Here is a 21,371-nt window from a genome sequence, read left to right on the forward strand (position 1 = left end):
GCACATAGATACAGAATTATGACAACATTCAAGAAAAAAACAAAAATCACCCAGATCCATGCGTTCATAAATGTGTAATGTGTTTCTTGCTAAAAATGTCCACATTTACAGTAAGTTTGTTAATTTTCTTTACCTAACTTAGTTGCATTCAAAGTCCACTTTCTTTTATCAAAAAATGAACTGCATGGAAATGAATATTGGTTTACAGAACTAAGTGAAAATTTAACTTAAAAGGAATCGATTTTTTTCTGCAAAAAAAGAAACTGGAACAGGTGTGATTACACAGCAAACTACAATAGAATTGCAGAAGGGATGAAAACAGCAAAAATAAACTGCTGAGTTTAGCCCATTAAAATAGCAGGCAGCAGTTCAGGTTATATGATTGTTTTTATATATATCACCTCTCTCCAGGTGAATGTAATTCGTTTTTTTTTTATCAAATTGATTTCCACTTCATAGAATGTCTTAGAAGGTAAATGCACTCGGTGTTTCTCAAATCTTTGTAGAGGAGTGTAATGGCCGACACAGTGGTGCAGTTGGGGTGAGATTGACAGCCTTGTGACTTTTTGCAGTTATCAACACTATCATTGACCCCAGCGGTAATCCAGAGCTTGGAAACAGACTTGGGGCCGCGTCAGCCGGAGCTAAAGCCAGAACTCTTTCCAGACCCCCAACACAGCTCCAAGGCGGCATCCAGCAAGGGGGAGGTGGAAACGTCAACGAACGGGCCAAGAGGGGAGAGCGTGCCGACGATGATAGCTACGCAGGCTGAGCGTTTGTCCGACCCAGCTGGGCCGCACCTGTGATGGATGTATACGTGGTGTCTGTGTGATGAGCGAATGACTGTGTGGATCGAACTGTAACAGAATACTGCTGTATGAACTGCTGACACGTTGCACAACAACAACAAAGAACAAAATTAGCTTGCTTTAATGAATGGATTGTAAAAGAATGTACATTTGCCTTGTTTCTTGATAGGCAAGTCTTATCACTGTGGAGCAGCACATATTTATTCCGCATTAAGGCCAGGTTGCCAGGAATGGGGAAGGAGGGATGGGCAAAGTTGAGAAAATAAAAAATCCTGTCAGGAAGCAGGTATTTTTTGTGCCATACTTTTTTTGATAAAAAACGTCACAAGCAACACAAATTAAAAAGCAGCCCTTTTTTTCAGGCATATAACATAGCCTAAACTATTGAGCTGCTGCACATATCGGACTTTTTGTACCGGCCAAAACGCTCTGCAAACTAACAGCTTTCGTCTCATTCATGGACACTACATTTTGTCACATCTAAAATGTTGGTGGCGATTGTCTAATTTGTGTAATAAATAGGTGTTCCCTTTTTGTTTGCCAGCAAGACCCTTTAGGGGCTGCTTGATAAAAGACTGTCTGAATGTTAGAGCTTTTTGCAGGTTCAGTTTAGCTTTTTTTGTCTTGTTTGAAAAAGGGTGTTGAACTGTTAAATTCAATGCTTCTATGAGGAACAGGAAAACAAATATCAAGAACTGCAATAAGTAATGTTTAGTGCGTACTTTGATTCTGGTTGTAGTTTCTGGCAGCATTTCGCACAGTGATATCACAGTGGAATCATGATGGAAGCATTGGAAAGCTGATGTTTGTTTTCTTACCCTTGAAACTTTCATGTCACAGCTTTGTGGTGTTATCTAGGTTGTATACATTTATTTTCCACTGAGATCTAGTGTTGTAGACACAAACCTTCTCGGATCTCTTTCCAATACCTGCTGCTTCAGAAATCACAAATTTTCACTTGTTCCACCAAGTATTTTAAGTACCTGCAAGTATTTCAAGAAAAAAAATGGTTGTACCAGTTGCAGCTCACTGTATAAAGGAGAAAATGATTTTCTAATGTACTTATAACTACATTCTGGAAACTTAAATGAATTAATTCATTAGCATTGAAAAGCAAACCATTGTTAAAATAAAAAAGAGAGTATGTTTATATTGCTGCACCAAAATTGTATGATCTGTCATGGACTATGTGTATGCAGTGCTTTTACCAGGTTTGTAAATTCAAATATGAGCTTCATGCTAGTGTTATGGTGTCTTCAGAAAATCTGCCTTCCACTGTTTTAATGTTGAATATGGTGGAGTGTTTTCTTAAACATTTGGAAGGACATTATTCTGTGTACATCTTGAATTCCTTCTTAGTGCTGTGGGTATTATATTTCTGTTGTCTTTGGGCTTTCATGTCTATTAATTTTGAACATTGAACAATCTTCAAAGAATATTAAACATCTAGCTTCCTGAGCCTTTTTTTTCTAGAAGTATGAAAGCTTTAATATACAAAATAAATGCATAAATTTACTTTGAATGGAAATGCGTAGAGATCTTTTGCCAAAAGACGAATTGGTAACAATTAACTATAAATGCCACTATAAACAGTACTACAGATGAAGGTGAAAAAACGAATCAACTTCCTGTTCAGGAGCTGTTCAGTTTGTTTTTCTTGAACTGTTACAGTTCCCTTTGCTGCACAGAGAAGCAGCTTCTTGGGGTTGATGTATTTTTAGCATTTCTGCTCTATTTGCTTTTGCAGGTCTAATGATTAAACCAGCGCAAGCTTCACAACTTTCTACGATTTAAGTTTCTTGAAGATCTACAACTAGGTGATTTTAGTTCTTTACCACAAAATTGGTAGGGCACTTGAGCATCTTATGCCCTTAACATCTGAGCAAAGGTTAAGAGAAAGACTTGGTATAACCCCATAAGCAGTAGAATTTTGCAACCTGTAGCTCTTCTTAGGTGATAAAGGTATAAAAATAATAGAGAATATAAAACAAATTCAACATGTTTTGAACATGTTTTAAGCACTTACAACACCTTCTTTGGCCATTTGTGGTGGTGTGGCTCTTACTCGTACATTAAGCTGTTATAGAATGTGCATATGTAATGTTTTTGGAATGCTTTCACATTCACAGCTTCGCCTTCAATACATTTTTCAGAAAAACTGCTTTACTCCCCAAAGTGTCATACAGTATGTAACGGTGAAGTTGAGCCTTTGATTCTCTTTTGGATTTTTTCTCTTGCTTCCAGCTTCGTTACTGCATTTACATTCTGTGTTCAACAAAAGAAATCTGGTCCTGAAATTCTATCAGTTCTTGCTTTTGCTTTTTCTGTAAAATGTATCGCAAGGTACAGTCATAATTAAGGAACGGGGGTCAGTTCATTCGGAAAGCTTGTACTGGAATGTGATATTTGAATGTCTTTTAGCATCAGAATGATGGTACGGAATCTCTTTTCTACTGATTGCTCTCAGTCCAGCACTAGTGGTTTATTTAAAACTTTACCACAGTAGCATTAAACCAAAGAGCATGATGCCATCAGTCGTGCATCTGCCTTAATCTGAGCAGTATTCCTGACTATTGGAAACAGTTCTGTTGTGTGACTCCTTTGTCATTGTTACTCCCTGTATCACCAGTTTCTGAATATCTAAAAGGCGGGTACAACATGCTTATTGTCAGCGCAGCTCTAAATGAGCAAGTATTAGCTAAATCTTAATCTTTTATACTAAATAGGAAGGAACTTGCGTTCAGTAAATTAAAATTATTTGCGGTTTTATCATTTATCATCCTGTAATTACACCTGCATTGGAGGAAATAGTGGCTGTATATGAGTTTACCTCCTTGACAGTCACATATCTTTTGTAGGTTACCTGCCCCAAACACACACATACTGTACCATCAAACCTCCTTCTCCAAGTTTGCTTGCACTACTTTAAAAAGCCACTGTGTCCTTCAGTTGTTGTTGTTGTTGCTGTTGTCTTCAAGAAGAAAAGATTGTATAAGGTGAATGCTCCTAAAAAATAGAACATAAGACTATTTTGTGAAAACGCTTGTGTACCTTGTTTAGTTTCTTTAGGTAATACTGAAGTCTATTAGACAGTTCACCACATGTGCACTTTCATTTGAGAGAGTCCTTAAGATGAGAGGTGCTGTGAGAACAGCAGAAGACTTCTGAAACCAGACTTTCATCACAGATGTACCACTACACTATTTGCAAATAGGCTGTTTAGGAAACATGCACAGTGTTATGTTATTGTAGTAGAACCTGTAATTTGTTTGTGTTTCTTAAACCGTTTTTAAGGGTGCACTGGAGTTTTCTGAATTGTTGCAAGCCTCCAGGAACGTATGCCGTTATCGTAAATGGTGACCTGTTGATAGGGCCCTGTGCTCATTTGTGGCCGTCTTAACATCTGATTGCTGTGACATTGACGCTGCTGCTAATATGCGATGTTTTCACTGGGTCATTTTTTGTTCCTTTATATTCGTTTCTTCTTTGCATGTGACACAAATTGAATCTGTATACAGAAGAAGAAAAAAAATGGACAACTTTTATCACTTGAATTTTCAGTCACTTCTGTAATTGTTTTCCATAGAAGATGTAATTTATTTGTCATTTTGAGTTCTTCCAGATTTTTTATTTTGAAATTTTTAATCAGTTTAAAGATGCTATACATATCATTTTATGCATACTTTTAGTAAATATTTGATTTTATTGTCAAATTTTGATTTATAATAAATGGTTCTCAATCATTAAGCTAAGGTGTTATTTGTGGTGGTATTAATCATATACTGTATAGTACAAATCAGATAATTTATAACTGCACCATTCAGTTATTGGGGAAAATGACTTTTTTTTAACAGGTGCATTAATATTTTACTGAACAGACATGACATGGATAAATTCACAAAAAAATAGTTTTCATTAACACAGACACTGCTGTGCACACACATTTTAGTAGCGTGTGTGGCCAGCATTTGAAGTAATGCAAGCTGTACGTTTGCAATGTCTACTTTGCACCAAGTTGCAGCTGTCTTCTGACCAAGTCTGGATATCTGTCTGGACAAAACGTGTTTACTGATCTCCGAGAACCTAGATGCCCCAGCACATTCAGGTTTATCCCACCAATAGATAATGGGGCTCAAACATGGCAAGTAGGACATACACAGCTTAACTGTCACATGCTCTCACATTAAAGTAATAGTTGCATGTTTAACATGAGGACATGCAATGGACATTCCTGCTGGAATCTTATGCTAGTTTGACCCCACTGGAAGGGATGAGTGTTAGGTCCCAGAATGTGATCATATTAGTTACATATAATCAAATAGCTATGTCAATCACTACAAAAGGGGTACTGTAGTAACTGGCCTTTTCATCCCAGATCATCACACTTGTTCCTCTTCATAGATCTTGCAAGGTATTGTCTACCAGGTCATAGCCTACCACTGTGAACCCATGGCACAGTGGGTAAAACAGTGGGTAAGACAGCATGAAGACATTCTCTAAATAATCAGGACTGGTTTGGTTCTTTTGTGCTTGTTTTTCTTGTTTAATACCAGGATTGACAAATTAAATTTAAAATTCAATTTCAAATCACCTTCTCAACTGTGCCCAATAAACTCTCTCTGCAATGAAGTGATTTAGTGCCCATGCAACTATGTATTATTAAAGTATATCATGGTTACGGGTAATCAACCAATCAAAAATATTTGATGGATGCATGAAAGCTGTATATTTTTGTAAAATATGTATATAGAGAGATGAACCTTTTGATACTCAATATATACAGTGCCTTGCGAAAGTATTCGGCCCCCTTGAACTTTTCAACCTTTTGCCACATTTCAGGCTTCAAACATAAAGATATAAATTTTTTATTTTATGTGAAGAATCACCAACAAGTGGGACACAATTGTGAAGTGGAACGAAATCTATTGGATTTTTGAAACTTTTTTAACTAATAAAAAAATGAAAAGTGGGGCGTGCAAAATTATTCGGCCCCTTTACTTTCAGTGCAGCAAACTCACTCCAGAAGTTCAGCGAGGATCTCTGAATGATCCAGTGTTGTCCTAAATGACTGATGGTGATAAATAGAATCCACCTGTGTGTAATCAAGTCTCTGTATAAATGCACCTGCTCTGTGATAGTCTCAAGGTTCTGTTGAAAGCGCAGAGAGCATCATGAAGACCAAGGAACACACCAGGCAGGTCCGTAATACTGTTGTGGAGAAGTTTAAAGCTGGATTTGGATACAAAAAGATTTCCCAAGCTTCAAACATCCCAAGGAGCACTGTGCAAGCGATCATCTTGAAATGGAAGGAGTATCAGACCACTGCAAATCTACCAAGACCTGGCCGTCCCTCTAAACTTTCAGCTCAGACAAGGAGAAGACTGATCAGAGATGCAGCCAAGAGGCCCATGATCACTCTGGATGAACTGCAGAGAACTACAGCTGAGGTGGGAGAGTCTGTCCATAGGACAACAATCAGTCTTACACTGCACAAATCTGGCCTTTATGGAAGAGTGGCAAGAAGAAAGCCATTTCTCAAAGATATCCATAAAAAGTCTCGTCTAAAGTTTGCCACAAGCCACCTGGGAGACACCCCAAACATGTGGAAGAAGGTGCTCTGGTCAGATGAAACCAAAATCGAACTTTTTGGCCACAATGCAAAACGATATGTTTGGCGTAAAAGCAACACAGCTCATCACCCTCAACACACCATCCCCACTGTCAAACATGGTGGTGGCAGCATCATGGTTTGGGCCTGCTTTTCTTCAGCAGGGACAGGGAAGATGGTTAAAATTGAGGGGAAGATGGATGCAGCCAAATACAGGACCATTCTGGATGAAAACCTGTTGGAGTCTGCAAAAGACCTGAAACTGGGACGGAGATTTATCTTCCAACAAGACAATGATCCCAAACATACAGCAAAATCTACAAAGGAATGGTTCACAAATAAACGTATCCAGGTGTTTGAATGGCCAAGTCAAAGTCCAGACCTGAATCCAATCGAGAATCTGTGGAAAGAGCTGAAAACTGCTGTTCACAAACGCTCTCCATCCAACCTCACTGAGCTCGAGCTGTTTTGCAAGGAAGAATGGGCAAGAATTTCAGTCTCTCGATGTGCAAAACTGATAGAGACATACCCCAAGCGACTTGCAGCTGTAATCGCAGCAAAAGGTGGCTCTACAAAGTATTAACGCAAGGGGGCCGAATAATTTTGCACGCCCCACTTTTCATTTTTTTATTAGTTAAAAAAGTTTCAAAAATCCAATAGATTTCGTTCCACTTCACAATTGTGTCCCACTTGTTGGTGATTCTTCACATACAATAAAAAATTTATATCTTTATGTTTGAAGCCTGAAATGTGGCAAAAGGTTGAAAAGTTCAAGGGGGCCGAATACTTTCGCAAGGCACTGTATATATATTCCTGACCTTTCGATCTTCATAAAATAAGATACAATAAGACTTTATTGCAAACCATTAAAGCCATTTCTGACTATATTGGAGGTGCATGCAAATATGTTAATTATTATTTATATTCAAGAGACATTAGTAAAATGGAACTTATATTTATTCAGATTCTGCAACACACCTATTTGGCATGTGTGGATGTTTACCAAACTTATTATTACCAAATAAATGTTTACCATTTATTACAAAAATATATAACTTGTTTCATTTTTAAAGGTGGCATTATAATCAAAGTGCATTGTTGCTAATTTTCTTGGCCAACACAAATTTAACAGAAATGTGTGTGCCACACATTGTTCTATGGAGTACAGTATGTTCAACAGGACTAAATAAGAGCTGTTTTACCTAATCATTTTATACAGCAAATTCAAACTGGCATGCTTTTTGCAAAGATGAGTTGCATCACACTAGCAGTGTACCAATGATAGACACTGAAGCACTGAAAGGGGAATTTTGCTGATGTCTGTAAAGGCTGTACCAAGAATATTCTTGAGTCAAAAGCGAAAATTCATCCTGCTATAGTTTTAGTCTACTGTGTACTGTGCTGTGTTCTGTGTACAGAGAAAGGGGAACTTCTTTATGAGAATCTAAAATAGGAAGTGAGTACTCCCAGCTGTTCATTAAATACAAGTCTTAACTGTTAGAGCCATTCTCACAAGCTGAAAGAGACGAGCAAGAACAGTGCCTACTGCCTCTGCCTAAGGAGATATGGTAACGTTTAAAGCTTAATTTTTTGCTGAGATTATCTGATCCTCTGATGTTGATGCATATTAATCTCATCATTTAAAAAAGCTCATTTGAACAGGTATTGTCTGAGATTACTAAGTACTGTGTTTAGTTGAAGAGGTTTTTAAATGACTTTTAATTCAGCTTTAGAGGCTGTTGTTGTTTTTCACATTTTGAACTTGTTCAACACTTAAGGAAGATGGCACTCAGGAATAGGGTCCACTCATAACCTCTGCTCCTGTGTCTATTATCTTTATAAATATAGAAGCAATTTGTAATAAATTTTGCAGTATATTTAGTCTTACTGCTAGCAACCACTCAAAACCCATAAGCAGCGGCTATTCATTGTTTAACTGGGGCTGTATATTTTACTTAGCATCTAAAGACACTTGTCATTTATAACTGCAACGAATTCACAAATTCATGAAAATGATAAAAATGATCAGTAGTAAGTGTATTGAGATTGTATTGAACAGACAAGCATAGGTAAATTCATAATGCTGGTTAACATTTGCCTGTAATAGGGTTGGTGAACAGGGTCTCTGCTGTGAAAGTCAGAGTCTAGTAGTCTGCATGGACTCCAATGGAAGCAGTAGAAGCTGTACATCCGCAATACATACTGGAGACACGTGCCTGTAAACTGGTCTCTAAACCCTAGATATCAACTCTTGTCCCAGTTCATCCCAAAAATGTCCAATGGGACTGAAGTCTGGCAAGAATTATACTATGCACTATAGCATAGATGACAGTTTAGCTCTGGTGATAACATACTGTACATTGTCCTGCAAAACTGGTGTTACATCAGGAATTAGGACTGCAGCTGAAGAGCCAAGACTTGTTCAATGTGGCACCATGCAGTCAGTCTTCTATCAGTCACTCTGGAATTCTGTAGTGACTAAACAGCCCTGCCCAGACGATTACAATTGAACCTCCCAATCAATTTAGTAAGGTGTCATGACTCGTGGTCTCCTAGGTCGTGGCCTGTCATTGATGAACTGTTTGGCTCTAACCTCTTGCAGGTTGGAAACTGCTTGCTGGCTCTTGAGAGTACTTCGTCCCAGCATACAGTACTGTTGACACAAAGGAATTGTTTTCTTGATAATCAGGGCATATTGGTTCCTTTGTGTGTTGTTATTGATTTTCACCAGATTTGACATTAAACATTAAGCATGTTACAGTAAATTACGTCATCACCTGAATTCAACATTTTTGCTAATTAAGTGATTTAATTAATTAATAATAATGGCTTACACTTACAGTATATAGCGCTTTTCTGGACACTCCACTCAAAGCGCTTTACAGGTAATGGGGACTCCCCTCCACCACCACCAATGTGATTTAGTGTGTACTGTATGTAACAGTCCTGCATCCCTCAAGAACGTTATAGTCTGTAATGAAAGATTGGTTAATCAAATAAACCCAAAACAGGATCCATAATTTGTTTTTGTTTTTTTCAGAAAACATGCAGAAATATGATTATACATTTCTTTTGAATCTTGGTACAGATATATTTATAAATATTTGTCAGTGGAACAAACTTCCCAGTCATGTGGCTGAAAATAAAGGGCTAGATGAGATACTGGGACCAATAAGTTACTAATTACCGAACTGAACTAGATGGTTCAAACAGCCTTCTCTCATTTGTAATCTTTCTTATGATATTAAATTGTTGCAAAGGGTGAAAAGGGGAAGTCATATGAAGGTTAAATTGAAACAGGAACCTATGTTACTTATTCACTGAGTTAAAAAAAAAAACAGATTAAATGCTTGAAAACAGTGAGAAAAAAATGTAAGACAAAACCAGTTGTCTTACAAGAAACCATAATCAGCGTAAGGTTATCAGAAGAACCACACACATTTAGCACAACAGTAGTAGCGTGAAAATCGTCTAACTGCCTCCATAGTTGCTGAACCCTAAATAGAACTGGAGACTTGATTTCTGAATAGACTATAGAAGACTGGAATTGCTGCCAGCGATGCAGCACTGATGATGCCTCTACAGTTTGTGTAATGCAAACTGATTTTCTGGCTTAGACTTAGCTTGTGGTTACTAGCAGGTCTAAATTAACCCCAAAGACAAAGGTACAATATGTATTTAATTTTATCATTTGGTCTGTGCAGTGACCCTGGTACATTTCAAAGTTCACTGAACCTGTCTGTCCAATTTAAAGTGGGCTACCTACTTCACCTACAGTATGTATTTGTCAAGGCTTATCTAGGACATTTTAGTGGGCTGAGAGTTGTCCAAAATAAACTGCACTGTAAATGTCTAATTAAATGTAGAAAAATCTGCTTACATTGGGGTTCAAATATTAAAATGTTATGTCATTGTCTTTAATATTAATTATTTTGGTTCTCTGTTTTGTTATTTAACTTAATTGAGAATTAATAGCAAATTATTACAATTCCTATTCTATTTTGAACATAGATCTAAAATAACAGATATTGGAAACCTGACATAAAGCAGGTGTTTAAGATTGTGATCCTTACACAAATATAAGGAGCTATATATTTCTGTTGCTTGACAGGAAAGGAATTTTGTCACAGGTTCAGCAATGTCTTCACCATACCGAAGTTTACATGACAGTTATGTTGCCAACACATGGGTAAGAAACATTGTTCATGTTTTCCTCGAATGTATTCTGCTTTGATTTGATGTATCAAACTAACCTAGTAGCTTGATATTCCAGACTTTACCAAAATCTCTGGTTACAGTCCTTTCAAGAGTGTTCCATATCATTCCTTTATCGTAATTATAGTATGTCATTCTGGAAAGAATAACAATTCTATTATTCATAAAACAAATCACAACCATGCCCTTAATGTTCTTTATCCTATAAACCAAATTTCATTACTTTCTTCTGTATAGCGCTACACACCACTGGGTAGATTTTTTGTTTCATATAAATAATAGTCTCATTACTTTTTGTGTTTATTCTTCTCTTAAGAAGGGCCCCTTTTAATTGTTTTTATTGGAATGTGGTAGTTTTCTGTCTCTTTCACCCCTACTTTTATTCTGTTTTGCCCCTTTTCTTTTTGAAACAATCTCCTCAAACAAAAATAGTCACTGACCCTTGCTGATCATGTGATTTTAATCTGTTTCCAGAGTTCCAAGTGGCTTGTGACATCAGTGCTTATTGGAGGCTCTCTGACTGTACTGACAATATTCATTTCAAGTGCTCTCTTAGAGGGGAAAGCTACAAATGGAAAACCTAGCTATGCTGGAGAAGCATTTACGGATAGTAACCACTTTGACAGTGAGGACAATATGCCCAATTATGAAACTATTCAGGAGGACAAAAATGTTTGCAGTGACATGAGCAGGTGAGAAGGCAGGTTCTTCCTGTATCAGAGGAAGTGCTTTAATACGTGGTTGTAAATGGAGACACATAATGAAATCTCATTGACCCAAAACTACATGAAAATACTTTTTAAGCAGATATTCACTGCACTCTTGGAAGCACGTATTGTGTAAAGCAAGACAGCTCTGCTCCTATGGCAGGAATGAGCTCTGCCCACTCACCTATTTTAAGGCATGTATCCATGTTGAGTGTGGATTTGATAGTATTGCAAATCATTTTTTGCAGCTTTTGTATTTGCATTTCAAAATAGTAACTACATCCTCTTTTTTCAGCATTTAGTAGCAGGAGATTTTATTTCCACAGAGAAAAAGTGAAATGTTTAACTCACTTTCAGTTTCAAGGGGAAACAAGACATTACACTTTGTAGCCTACAAAATAACCTGATCAATTGTTGATTTTTAATTATTCCTTTTTTGCTTTCTGTGAGTGTTAACAAAAAAGCTGCTTCCAGTACATTCTTTGTTATCACAATACTTTGGACCTTAGTTTCACAGTCAACTTAGGGTCTTAGTTTGACCCTTGTTGATCACACTGTGAGCATATAGTCAAGATAACAGGTAAATATATGCACATTTTAATTTATACCAAGTTGAACTGTGAACACCCTAAATGAAAAATAAATCTGACTTTTATCCCAAGTTGTACTGTTGTGGTGAACAAGGTGAGACAGGGATTTGAATGGGTTTTAGTTTAAGTAAGGTACTGACTTATTAAAAACCTTTATCATTACTTTACCTAATATTGAAGCCTTTCCTAGCTTGATTTTAGTTGAAACCATCCCACTCGATATGAAGTATGAAGGAAACTCCACCTTTGGACAACCATTGTACAAGGCCTGGACAGATCTCCTCAATATGGCCACCAGGAGTATTGACGTAGCCTCTTTCTACTGGTCACTGACAGGGGAGGATATTGGTGTGAAGACTTATACCGATATACCCGTGAGTTGGAATTCCATGTCTTTGTACAAACTTTAACATGTACAACAAAGCCATGGTTTTACCTAGTAAAATCATATTTACTTTAATTTACTCAGAATTTGTGAAGGGTCTGTACATTGTTTCCTTCAGCTGATTTAAGAATTTAAAAAGTCATCATAAGCCAACAGCAGGGAGTAGTTAGGGTTCTGGCCTTACCAGGGGTTGTGAGCTCTGATCCCAGGTAATGCTCTGCTGTATGGTTGATATAGGTTGTAGTGTATCAAAGCATCTGCTAAATAACACAACCATGTTTAATTATTGACCCATTATTCATCTTTGAATAATGAGCACAATTACACCACCACCTAGCCTTCCCAAATACATCAAAGGCATGGAAGGGAGTCCATTGTAGCATTTACAGGGCATCTTAAAATAGCTATTCCCACATACACTCAGGTCTATATCTAAATATAATTAAAAAAAACCAACTAGCTAACGATAGCACTAAAAACAAATACAAAAGATAAGTCTTCCATGGACTAACCACCATATCTCCCCATCTTAGCCTAGCTAACAGCAACAAAACCAAATGCCCAGCTAAACTGAAGAAATTCAAAACATATGAAGAAACACAAAAAACAAAACATAAACCAGAGTGCAATACAAATCTTACTCAAGAGCTGGTTTAAAAAAAAAGCCTCCAGTTTTTCCCAGGCATTACTCTCCCCCTAGATCTCCCTCTGGGCTCCCTGCCATCTGCTTATATAGGCTTTCTGGAGGTCCACAGCTGATGCCAATTAGGATTTTATTTCACTTAGCACAGAGAAAGGCAGGCAAAATCATACCAGTAGAGGGAGGTAAACGCTGACCTGAACATAACAGCACATACTGTATGATGCATACAGACAGGTTTTCCTATAGGCCATTTCTGTTTAATTTTTAAATGCAAGAAAAAGCTTTTAATCATACTTGAGTTCAGCTCATGCTTGCTTTAATGAGCCTCTTTAATGATGATGGCGCAAAAAATTACAATTTATCCACAGGGCAATACACAGTGGACACAACAGATCTTATTCTTTCATTATTGTTGTTGTTTTTAATATTATTGTGATGGTGTAAAAATAAATACAACTCCTTTCACTATCATGTGATACAATTGTGGAAATATTTTAAGACGATTTAATGCCTTAGAATAAAAAATAATCATCCCTGTAGATTATTTAATGGATTTGGATTACATTTTCAAAGGGATAAAGACTAGAAAGAAACAAACAAAGTGTTATATGTTTTATATATATTATAACCATATAACATGACCCGTAGTGTTTTGGAGGTCATTTGTTCTTCAGATAATCAGTTAATTTCCACAATCTTTGTTTTTCAGGGGAAGGATATATTAAAACAGTTTGAGGACATGCCTTCCAGAAATGTGTCAGTGTGTGTGGCCTCAAGCTTTCCTTCCATGGCATGGAACTCCACAGACCTGAACGTCTTACGTGGGAAAGGTAGGATGTTTTCTAGCACCAAGAACGAAATACAGTTGTGTGGTTTAGCCTAAGGCTATAACTTTACTCTAAGCTGTTTTGTCTTATTTTCTGAAAGGTGTCCATGTAAAAAAAGTGAATTTCGGGCATTTAACAACAGGTGTGCTTCACACCAAATTCTGGATCGTCGATATGAAGCATGTCTACATTGGTAGTGCTAACATGGACTGGAGGTCTTTGACTCAGGTAAACATTTAACAGTTATACCCGCATTCCTATTCTTTAGAAGTAGACTAACATCTAGTGTCTGGATAAAGTCTGAATATTTGGCCTTGCTCGCCAGTTGAAAATGACAAACTGACTGGGTAGAGAGATGAAGTGTCTGTTGTCAAGTGTTGGGTTTGTGATGATGTTGGTGGGCCGGACTTTTAATTTACACCATTCATGAGAGCAGTTCTCATGCATATTGATTACTCTTATACTGCATGTTATGGCACTTATTCTATATGTACTCCATTATATTTCCATTAAACAATTAAGGGTAATTGTAAGTAAAAGTAAATCGTGCTTCAATCTTAAGAACATAATAGTGTTTTCAAGTGAATGGAGGCCATTTGGTCCATTTCACTTATTTATAAAAGGCTCTCATCAACTTCAAGAGAACATACATATTCCACAAGGTTATGAATATTTTCAATAACTTCTATCCTCTTCTTCTAGCTAACAAGACAGCCTTTGGTTGATGAGGGCAATGGTGTGTGGGATGGAACTGTGCATTCCAACAGTTTCACCAGTTTTCAATGAGATTGAGATCCAGGGATTGTTGTGGTCAGAGAACGTAATCAATGTCTTTTTCATGTTCATCGAGCCAAACACACATTACCTGGCACTTGCACAGTCTATTCATATGACTATTGTTCTCTAGTGCAGGCAAAGGAATGTATGTTTAATATTTAAGTACATGTATTGTACTTAAGTACTATAGTGCCAAGATGCACACTACTGTGCCAATTTATTGCAGGTAAAAGAGCTCGGAATTATCATCTACAACTGCTCCTGTTTGGCGAGGGACCTTCATAAGATATTCCTTTCATACTGGACACTTGGGCATCACAATGCCACAATCCCTGATCCCTGGCCTCCTTCCTTTAACACCTCAGTCAACAAAGACAACCCCTTGCTAGTGAACATCAGTGGAGTGCCGTCTAAAGTCTACATTTCTGTAAGTGGCTTTTTCAGTGTGCTGTTAATCGAATTAATAATGAATCTAACTTTGGCATTAGGGAGTTCCGAACAAATTTTCTGTACAAAGATTATTGTAGCCTCAATAAGGCAGGTTGTTTTTTTTTAATAAAGATTGTGGAAAGGTGTTTTGCATAAAAAGAGATTGTGACACTGAGTTCTCATCACATTTTCTCCCAGTTATTTGTATTGGTTTTCTCGCTTTGATTTTTTTAACCTGTTTTGAAGGGCTAAAGGCCCTACCTCAATATTTGCACTGCTGTATTGGACGTCACCCATTTGCAGTAGTTAAAACTAGGGGATAGTATGTAAGTAGTATGTTTATGAAAAAAACATGTAGAAAGCTTCATATAGAAATGTTCTTCTACTGCATATGGTGCTTCTATCTCCAGGGCTCTAAGTTGAATCATCTTTTAAAATGACTTTGCAGGATGAGTATTAGGATTTTTTTGTCACAGTGTTTTACGCTTTAATCCTATTTATTATTCTTAAAGATCAACTCCATTGTGTGCTCCTGTATGCAGATGCCCTTCTTTCAGTGTTCTTTTCTTTTCATCTTCATGTTTTTCAAGCTAGGGATTAGTCTAAAGCCTTGCCATTAATACACACGATAACATCTTAAAAGGAGACATTTTTAATTGCTATGGTGTGACACTGGTAATTATTCTCATACAAGCCTAACAAAATCTCCTGGATGTAAAAATAAAATGGCAACACAAATGTTTAATTTCCCCTCCTATGGATCTGTGAGCTAATTTTCAAAGCTATTTTACTCAGAGCCACGAGTGCTTACTGGCAGTCATTTTGGAGCAATATCTTCAGAAGCCATATTCAGTACATTAGTGAACAAAAATGTAAAAATAATTGAGAATGACAATGGATTAATGTACTTTAATACGAAAAAATAAATAAAGTCATGTTTTTTTGCATGATAGCTATTGTTGAATCTTGGGATTTGTCTCATTCAGGGTTCCCCTCCTGCATTTTGTCCCAGCGGTCGAACAAAGGACTTGGATGCCATAATATCAGCAATCAATGGGGCAGAAAGGTTTATAGATGTGGCTGTGATGGAATATTTCCCCACTTCTCGCTTTAAGAAACCAACAAAGTGGGTAACTGGATTGATTTCTTTGTGAAAATGAGTGGGAGTGGCTTGCCATTGGTCTTGCATATTTACTTACCAGAATATTACATGATAACTGACCAGAATGAAGCAACACAATATGTCTAAGAGTCCTTTCCTTACTTATTCGGATTAAGAGAAGGCAGTGAGCTTCAGTATATATGGCAACCAGCACAGGTGAATGTGAACTGATCAGTAGAAGTATAAGTTCCCTTATACTGTAAACTGAGGTTCTCTGCCTTCTGCTATCTAAATGCATGTTGAACAATAACTTAACATAAATTATTATTCAGATTACTTAATAATCCTACAGTTGGCATGGTGGCACAGTGGTTAGCACTACTGCCATGTATCACTTCGGGTTCAAATGCATGGATTTTCTCCTGGTGCTCTGGCTTCGAACAGTAATCCAAATACTAGCAGGTAAATTGGCTTCTGAGAAAACTGGCCCTGGTGTGAGTGTGTTTCTGTCTGTGCTTTACAATAGACTTAGATTGGCATCCCATTGTTTGCCAGGATAGGCTCTGGCTCCCCCATGACCCTGGAATGTACAAAGTGGATAGAAAATGGATGGATGGATAGGTAGTAGTAGTAGTAATAATAATAATAATAATAATAATAATAATAATAATAATAATAATAATTTTGTGGTGTAGTTTCAACTCCTAGGAGTTATGATTCCTGTCACATGCAAAATTAACAACTATTTGCCACCTCCTTCCCAACGTTGGTGTGTTAATTATGTTTAACACTAGATGGTAGTATAAGCCTTGCGAAGAGAAAGAGATCCTTAAAAAATGGGTTGAATTAGTTGAAAAATAAAATTCTGTTATTATCGGACAGAAAATTCACATTATTGAAAGTAAAGTAAAGCAACGTAATTGATAAAATTACAACTATAAACATGCAAGTTCTATTATTATGCTCAATTTCTCAAATGGGCCTGATTTCACCAAACTATTTCACAGGTAAAACATTTCCTCTAAGAAGTGTTCCAGAACAATGAAGCTAGTTATTCAAAGTATTTATCAAATACATTTGTCTAGCTTTTTAGATTAGAGGATGGTTGGTTTTATACAACAGTGAGAAGTCTGTTTCCCTTTCTCTGTTCTAGATATTGGCCAGTCATTGATGATGCATTGCGGAGATCAGCTTTCGAACGACACGTTCACATTCGCCTCCTCATCAGTTGCTGGCAAAGCAGTGACCCATCCATGTTTGCTTACCTGAGGTCCCTCAGTGCGCTTAGTTACCTACCTACCAATATCAGCATTGAAGTGGTAAAGTTTTATTTTCATTGGATTAAACAAAAGAAGCTTTACAGCATTCACAGGTCTTTAAACTCACAAGAAACTGTACTTCAAATTGAACATTTTGAAGAAAGTTAACAAGAGCAGTTGGTATGCTTTGTTCTTATTCAATGTTCTTATTCATTTTGTGTCCAAAATTAAGAATTCACTTGTTAGACCCATGTCAGTCTGTCAGGAGTTCACTTAAACTGGTCAGTACACTTCAGTTTTAACTTAACCATACTTACATACTGTAAGATAATTAGCTTTCAGTGTTTCAGAGAGTTCCATGCTGGCCTATTCAAATAGTTGCATCATACAAAAGTAACACTGAGCCAGGATGTTTGATACACATAAAAATAGGACAACAGGGAACACATTTGTTGGGCATAATGTCTTATACATATTAGAAGGGGCAATATCCAATCCGTCTCATCACCATTTGTGGCCATAATGATGTGCATTTGTAGAGAAACAGGGTATACCAGCATAATTGACAACACAGTTATTAAAACAGGCCTGACTGATTAGCATGTGACTGTTTTATGAATGCAAATATTATGTCTAGTAATACACCCTGTCAAGCACAGAAACAGTTGAGAGAATTAATTTCTGTACTTGTTTTCATTAAAGAGGTGCTAGCCCATGCCACATTGCACCTGCTAAAACAATTAAACAGTCAGTCAGCATTCTGCTTATTTTTTTGCGGAACTGAAAGGGGTTATTTGGGGGGAATTTCACTTTATCAATTTGTTTCATCAGCACAAGTGATGTTTAAAGGGAGGTTGTTTGGATAGGAATAAATAACAGAAATCAACACAAACTGACCAACAGCATTAATACCGTAATCCACTAACAACACAGTGCTTTTGCACCGATACTTTTATGCATACCGAATAATTATAAATTAATTGTGAATGTATCCCTAGACTTCATGATCAGACCCTTTTAAAAGGATTTACTAAGAGTCTAAGACACACTATTTCCTTTATGGATGACTTTTTTCATGTCAATTTCTGATTTAGCATTAAAGACATCTCAAATAGAGCTGGCGATCCTTCTTCTCAGAAATAGTTCTGTGCCCCAGTAGAACAGAAGGAAAATGAAGTCTCCCCAAAACCAGTCCTCTTCTCCCAACCTCATTCATTACTCTCTTTTTCTTTTTCAGAAACTGTTTATTGTTCCAGTGGGGAACCACTCAGACATTCCTTTTGCCAGGCTGAACCACAATAAATACATGGTGACGGACAAACTAGCTTACATTGGTAAGGGACAAACCTCTTACTTCCATTTTGTGATGGTATGAAATGGAGTATTTTTTGCTAATTTATTTAACACATTGGACAATTTAGCCAGGCAAAATTGTGATGCTCGCTGTCCATAGGAGTTGGATCGTTGGTCTAATTCTCATAATAAGGAATGACTTTCATCTGTCGAACACATCTACTGAGTGTAAGTGCACTTAGAATATACAGGCCAATGGAAGACACTTAATGTCTTCCAAATGAACAAATATACTGTAGGTAGCATGGTGGTGAAGTGGTTAGCATTAAGGCCTCATAGTGTGGGAGCTTTGGGTTCAATTCCAAACCTGCAGTGCTATCTGGGTGGAGTTGGTATCTTCTCCCTGTGTTCACGTGGATTTCTTCTGGGTGCTTTCTTCCCACAGTCCAAAGACATCCTGGCAGGTTGATTGGTTTATGGGGAAATTGGCCCTGGTGTGAGTGTGTCTACATTTATGTCTGTGTGTCTGCCCTGTGATGAACTGGCATTCCTTCCAGTGCTTTATCTGCTTCAGTCCGATGTTTTCGGGGATAGGTTCTGGCTCCCCAGCAATCATAAACAGAAGAAGCAGTTAGAAAATTGCTCGATAAATGGATGAACAAAAAATATATGATTGAAAGCTTATTCCATCCCCAGAGCTGTTTAACCAAACTGTTTACATACTGTCCAGCAATATTAATACTGATATTTTAAAATAATTCTCTTTTCACAAGGTGCAGCAAGTAAGAACTGCAATTAACAATCACATACAGAGATTATGAATATAATCCTTTGCATTTGTGTATTTATTTCTTTTAAATTTCAGTTGGTGTGCTTTTGAAAGCATTTAATCTTTTTTTCTGTCTATCCCCATGGCAGAAATGGATTTGTATGATGTACAATTATAATTGTATCACAATCTGTATCAGTTTACAGATTAAATATTAAATCTTATAATTATGCATCTATATAGTGGGTTTTACTCCTAAGTGTAAAATCTGGGTTAAAGCAGGGACATACAGTAATATTGGTTACAAAGACATTTCTTTTTTTAAATTGAAGAGCATTCATGGAAAAACTTCTCAGTATAATTAATAATAATAATAATAATAATAATAATAATAATAATAATAATAATAATTGCTTACACTTATATAGCGCTTTTCTGGACACTCCACTCAAAGTGCTTTACTGGTAATGGGGACTCCCCTCCACCACCACCAATGTGCAGCATCCACCTGGATGATGCGACGGCAGCCATAGTGCGCCAGAACGCTCACCACACATCAGCTATCAGTGGGGAGCAGAGCAGAGTAATGAAGCCAATTCATAGAGGGGGATTGTTAGGAGGCCATGATTGATAAAGGCCATTGGGAAATTCGGCCAGGATGCCGGGGTACACCCCTACTCTTTTCGAGAAACGCCCTGGGATTTTAAATGACCACAGAGAGTCAGGACCTCGGTTTTACGTCTCATCCGAAGGACGGCGCCTGTTTACAGTATAGTGTCCCCGTCCCTACACTGGGGCATTAGGACCCACATGAGCCGCAGGGTGAGCGCCCCCTGCTGGCCCCACTAACACCTCTTCCAGCAGCAACCTTAACATAATTAACATTTGCACAATCTAGAATTAACCTGAGTCACTGTATTTTACTTTTGTCCTTATCAATGCCTCTAGGAACCTCTAACTGGTCTGCAGATTACTTCAACACCACAGCTGGGGTGGGTCTGATTGTCTCACAGGAGCCTCAGCAATCGGGACACTCTGAGCCGACTCTGCAGGAGCAGCTGAAGGGGGTGTTTGAACGAGACTGGAGCTCACAGTTTGCCATAAACCTCAGTGATTTGGGGAAGAACCCTGACTGTAAACACAGCGAAGACCTTGAGGCCACCACTCATGTGTAACAAAAAGGCAAACCAGAGTTTTTAGGGAGAGCTAAAATTGAATGAAGTGGTCAAAACACAATTGTTCCAAGTGGATGGTGGATAAAAGGATAAAAACTGATGATTTAATGTTGAACTACAGAACCTGCTGAACCTACTGTAACTCTCTGGGCCTGGAGTATTTCCACCCCTTGTCTATACAGTAAAAGCAAGGCAAAAATGATAAAGACTCCAAAAATTTTTTCATATAGTAAAACGCATTTATTTCACATGGCAGTTCTTCAGCAGTCATTCTCTATAGTGGCCATTTACATCAGTTCTCTTTGATTTATCTTTACCCTTTGTCTTAATCTCTGTGATATTTATTTATATGCAGTACTGTATGTCTCCTTTGATGAGGACTTTTCCTGTTCCTGTAACTTTTCCTGTTTTTCCTGCTTTATTTTTGCTTTCACAATATCTTGAAAAGGACACACATAATTGCTAGATTTAAACATTTTTAATTTATATTGATGATAGCCTCCTGCAAATATTTTTTGCAGTTGTTCTTTGTGTATTACTCTTCTGCTGCAGTTTGATTGTGACATGTTGACATGTTACTTAAAATGGTGCTGACAATGATTAACTTGATGTATAAAAAATAAAAAAAAATAGAAGAAAGTTATGTTTTACTTTATGACATGTATATGTGACGTGTATTCACTATAGCTGAAGACAAAGTGTTATTGTAAAAGTCCATTTTTCAAGGGGTTAGACTTGGGAATTGAAGTTCATTTAAAAAGCTCACAAAAATCTTTGAAGCAT

General features: G+C 37.3%; 2 protein-coding genes across 8 annotated transcripts in view; both read left to right on the plus strand.

The window, feature by feature from the left end:
• cep170ba (centrosomal protein 170Ba) overlaps positions 1 to 4,556 on the plus strand; it is a 49,878-nt gene extending 45,322 nt beyond the window's left edge. For all 5 annotated transcript variants that reach the window (XM_088648485.1, XM_088648486.1, XM_088648487.1 and 2 more), the window contains one exon: positions 573 to 4,556. In XM_088648485.1, the coding sequence (XP_088504611.1) occupies positions 573 to 772 (200 nt within the window). In that variant the 3' untranslated portion in view covers positions 773 to 4,556. The remainder of the gene's footprint in view (positions 1 to 572) is intronic.
• Positions 4,557 to 7,866: 3,310 nt separating this feature from the next.
• On the plus strand, positions 7,867 to 21,227 carry pld4 (phospholipase D family member 4). 3 transcript variants are annotated; one of them, XM_088648489.1, is made up of 11 exons: positions 7,867 to 7,985; positions 10,529 to 10,606; positions 11,107 to 11,324; positions 12,120 to 12,303; positions 13,667 to 13,787; positions 13,885 to 14,012; positions 14,788 to 14,988; positions 15,977 to 16,116; positions 17,246 to 17,411; positions 18,589 to 18,685; positions 20,362 to 21,227. In XM_088648489.1, the coding sequence occupies exons 1-11, from the start codon at positions 7,983 to 7,985 to the stop codon at positions 20,586 to 20,588; spliced, it is 1,563 nt and encodes a 520-aa protein (XP_088504615.1). In that variant the 5' UTR covers positions 7,867 to 7,982; the 3' UTR covers positions 20,589 to 21,227. The 3 variants fall into 3 exon arrangements, with proteins under 3 accessions (XP_088504615.1, XP_088504617.1, XP_088504616.1); XM_088648491.1 differs by having other exon boundaries at positions 7,914 to 7,985; positions 10,548 to 10,606; XM_088648490.1 differs by having other exon boundaries at positions 7,940 to 8,079.
• The last annotated feature ends 144 nt before the right edge of the window (positions 21,228 to 21,371 follow it).

Source organism: Lepisosteus platostomus, chromosome 10, assembly GCF_059453375.1.
Source record: "Lepisosteus platostomus isolate fLepPlt1 chromosome 10, fLepPlt1.hap1, whole genome shotgun sequence".
Lineage (NCBI taxonomy): Eukaryota > Metazoa > Chordata > Actinopteri > Semionotiformes > Lepisosteidae > Lepisosteus > Lepisosteus platostomus.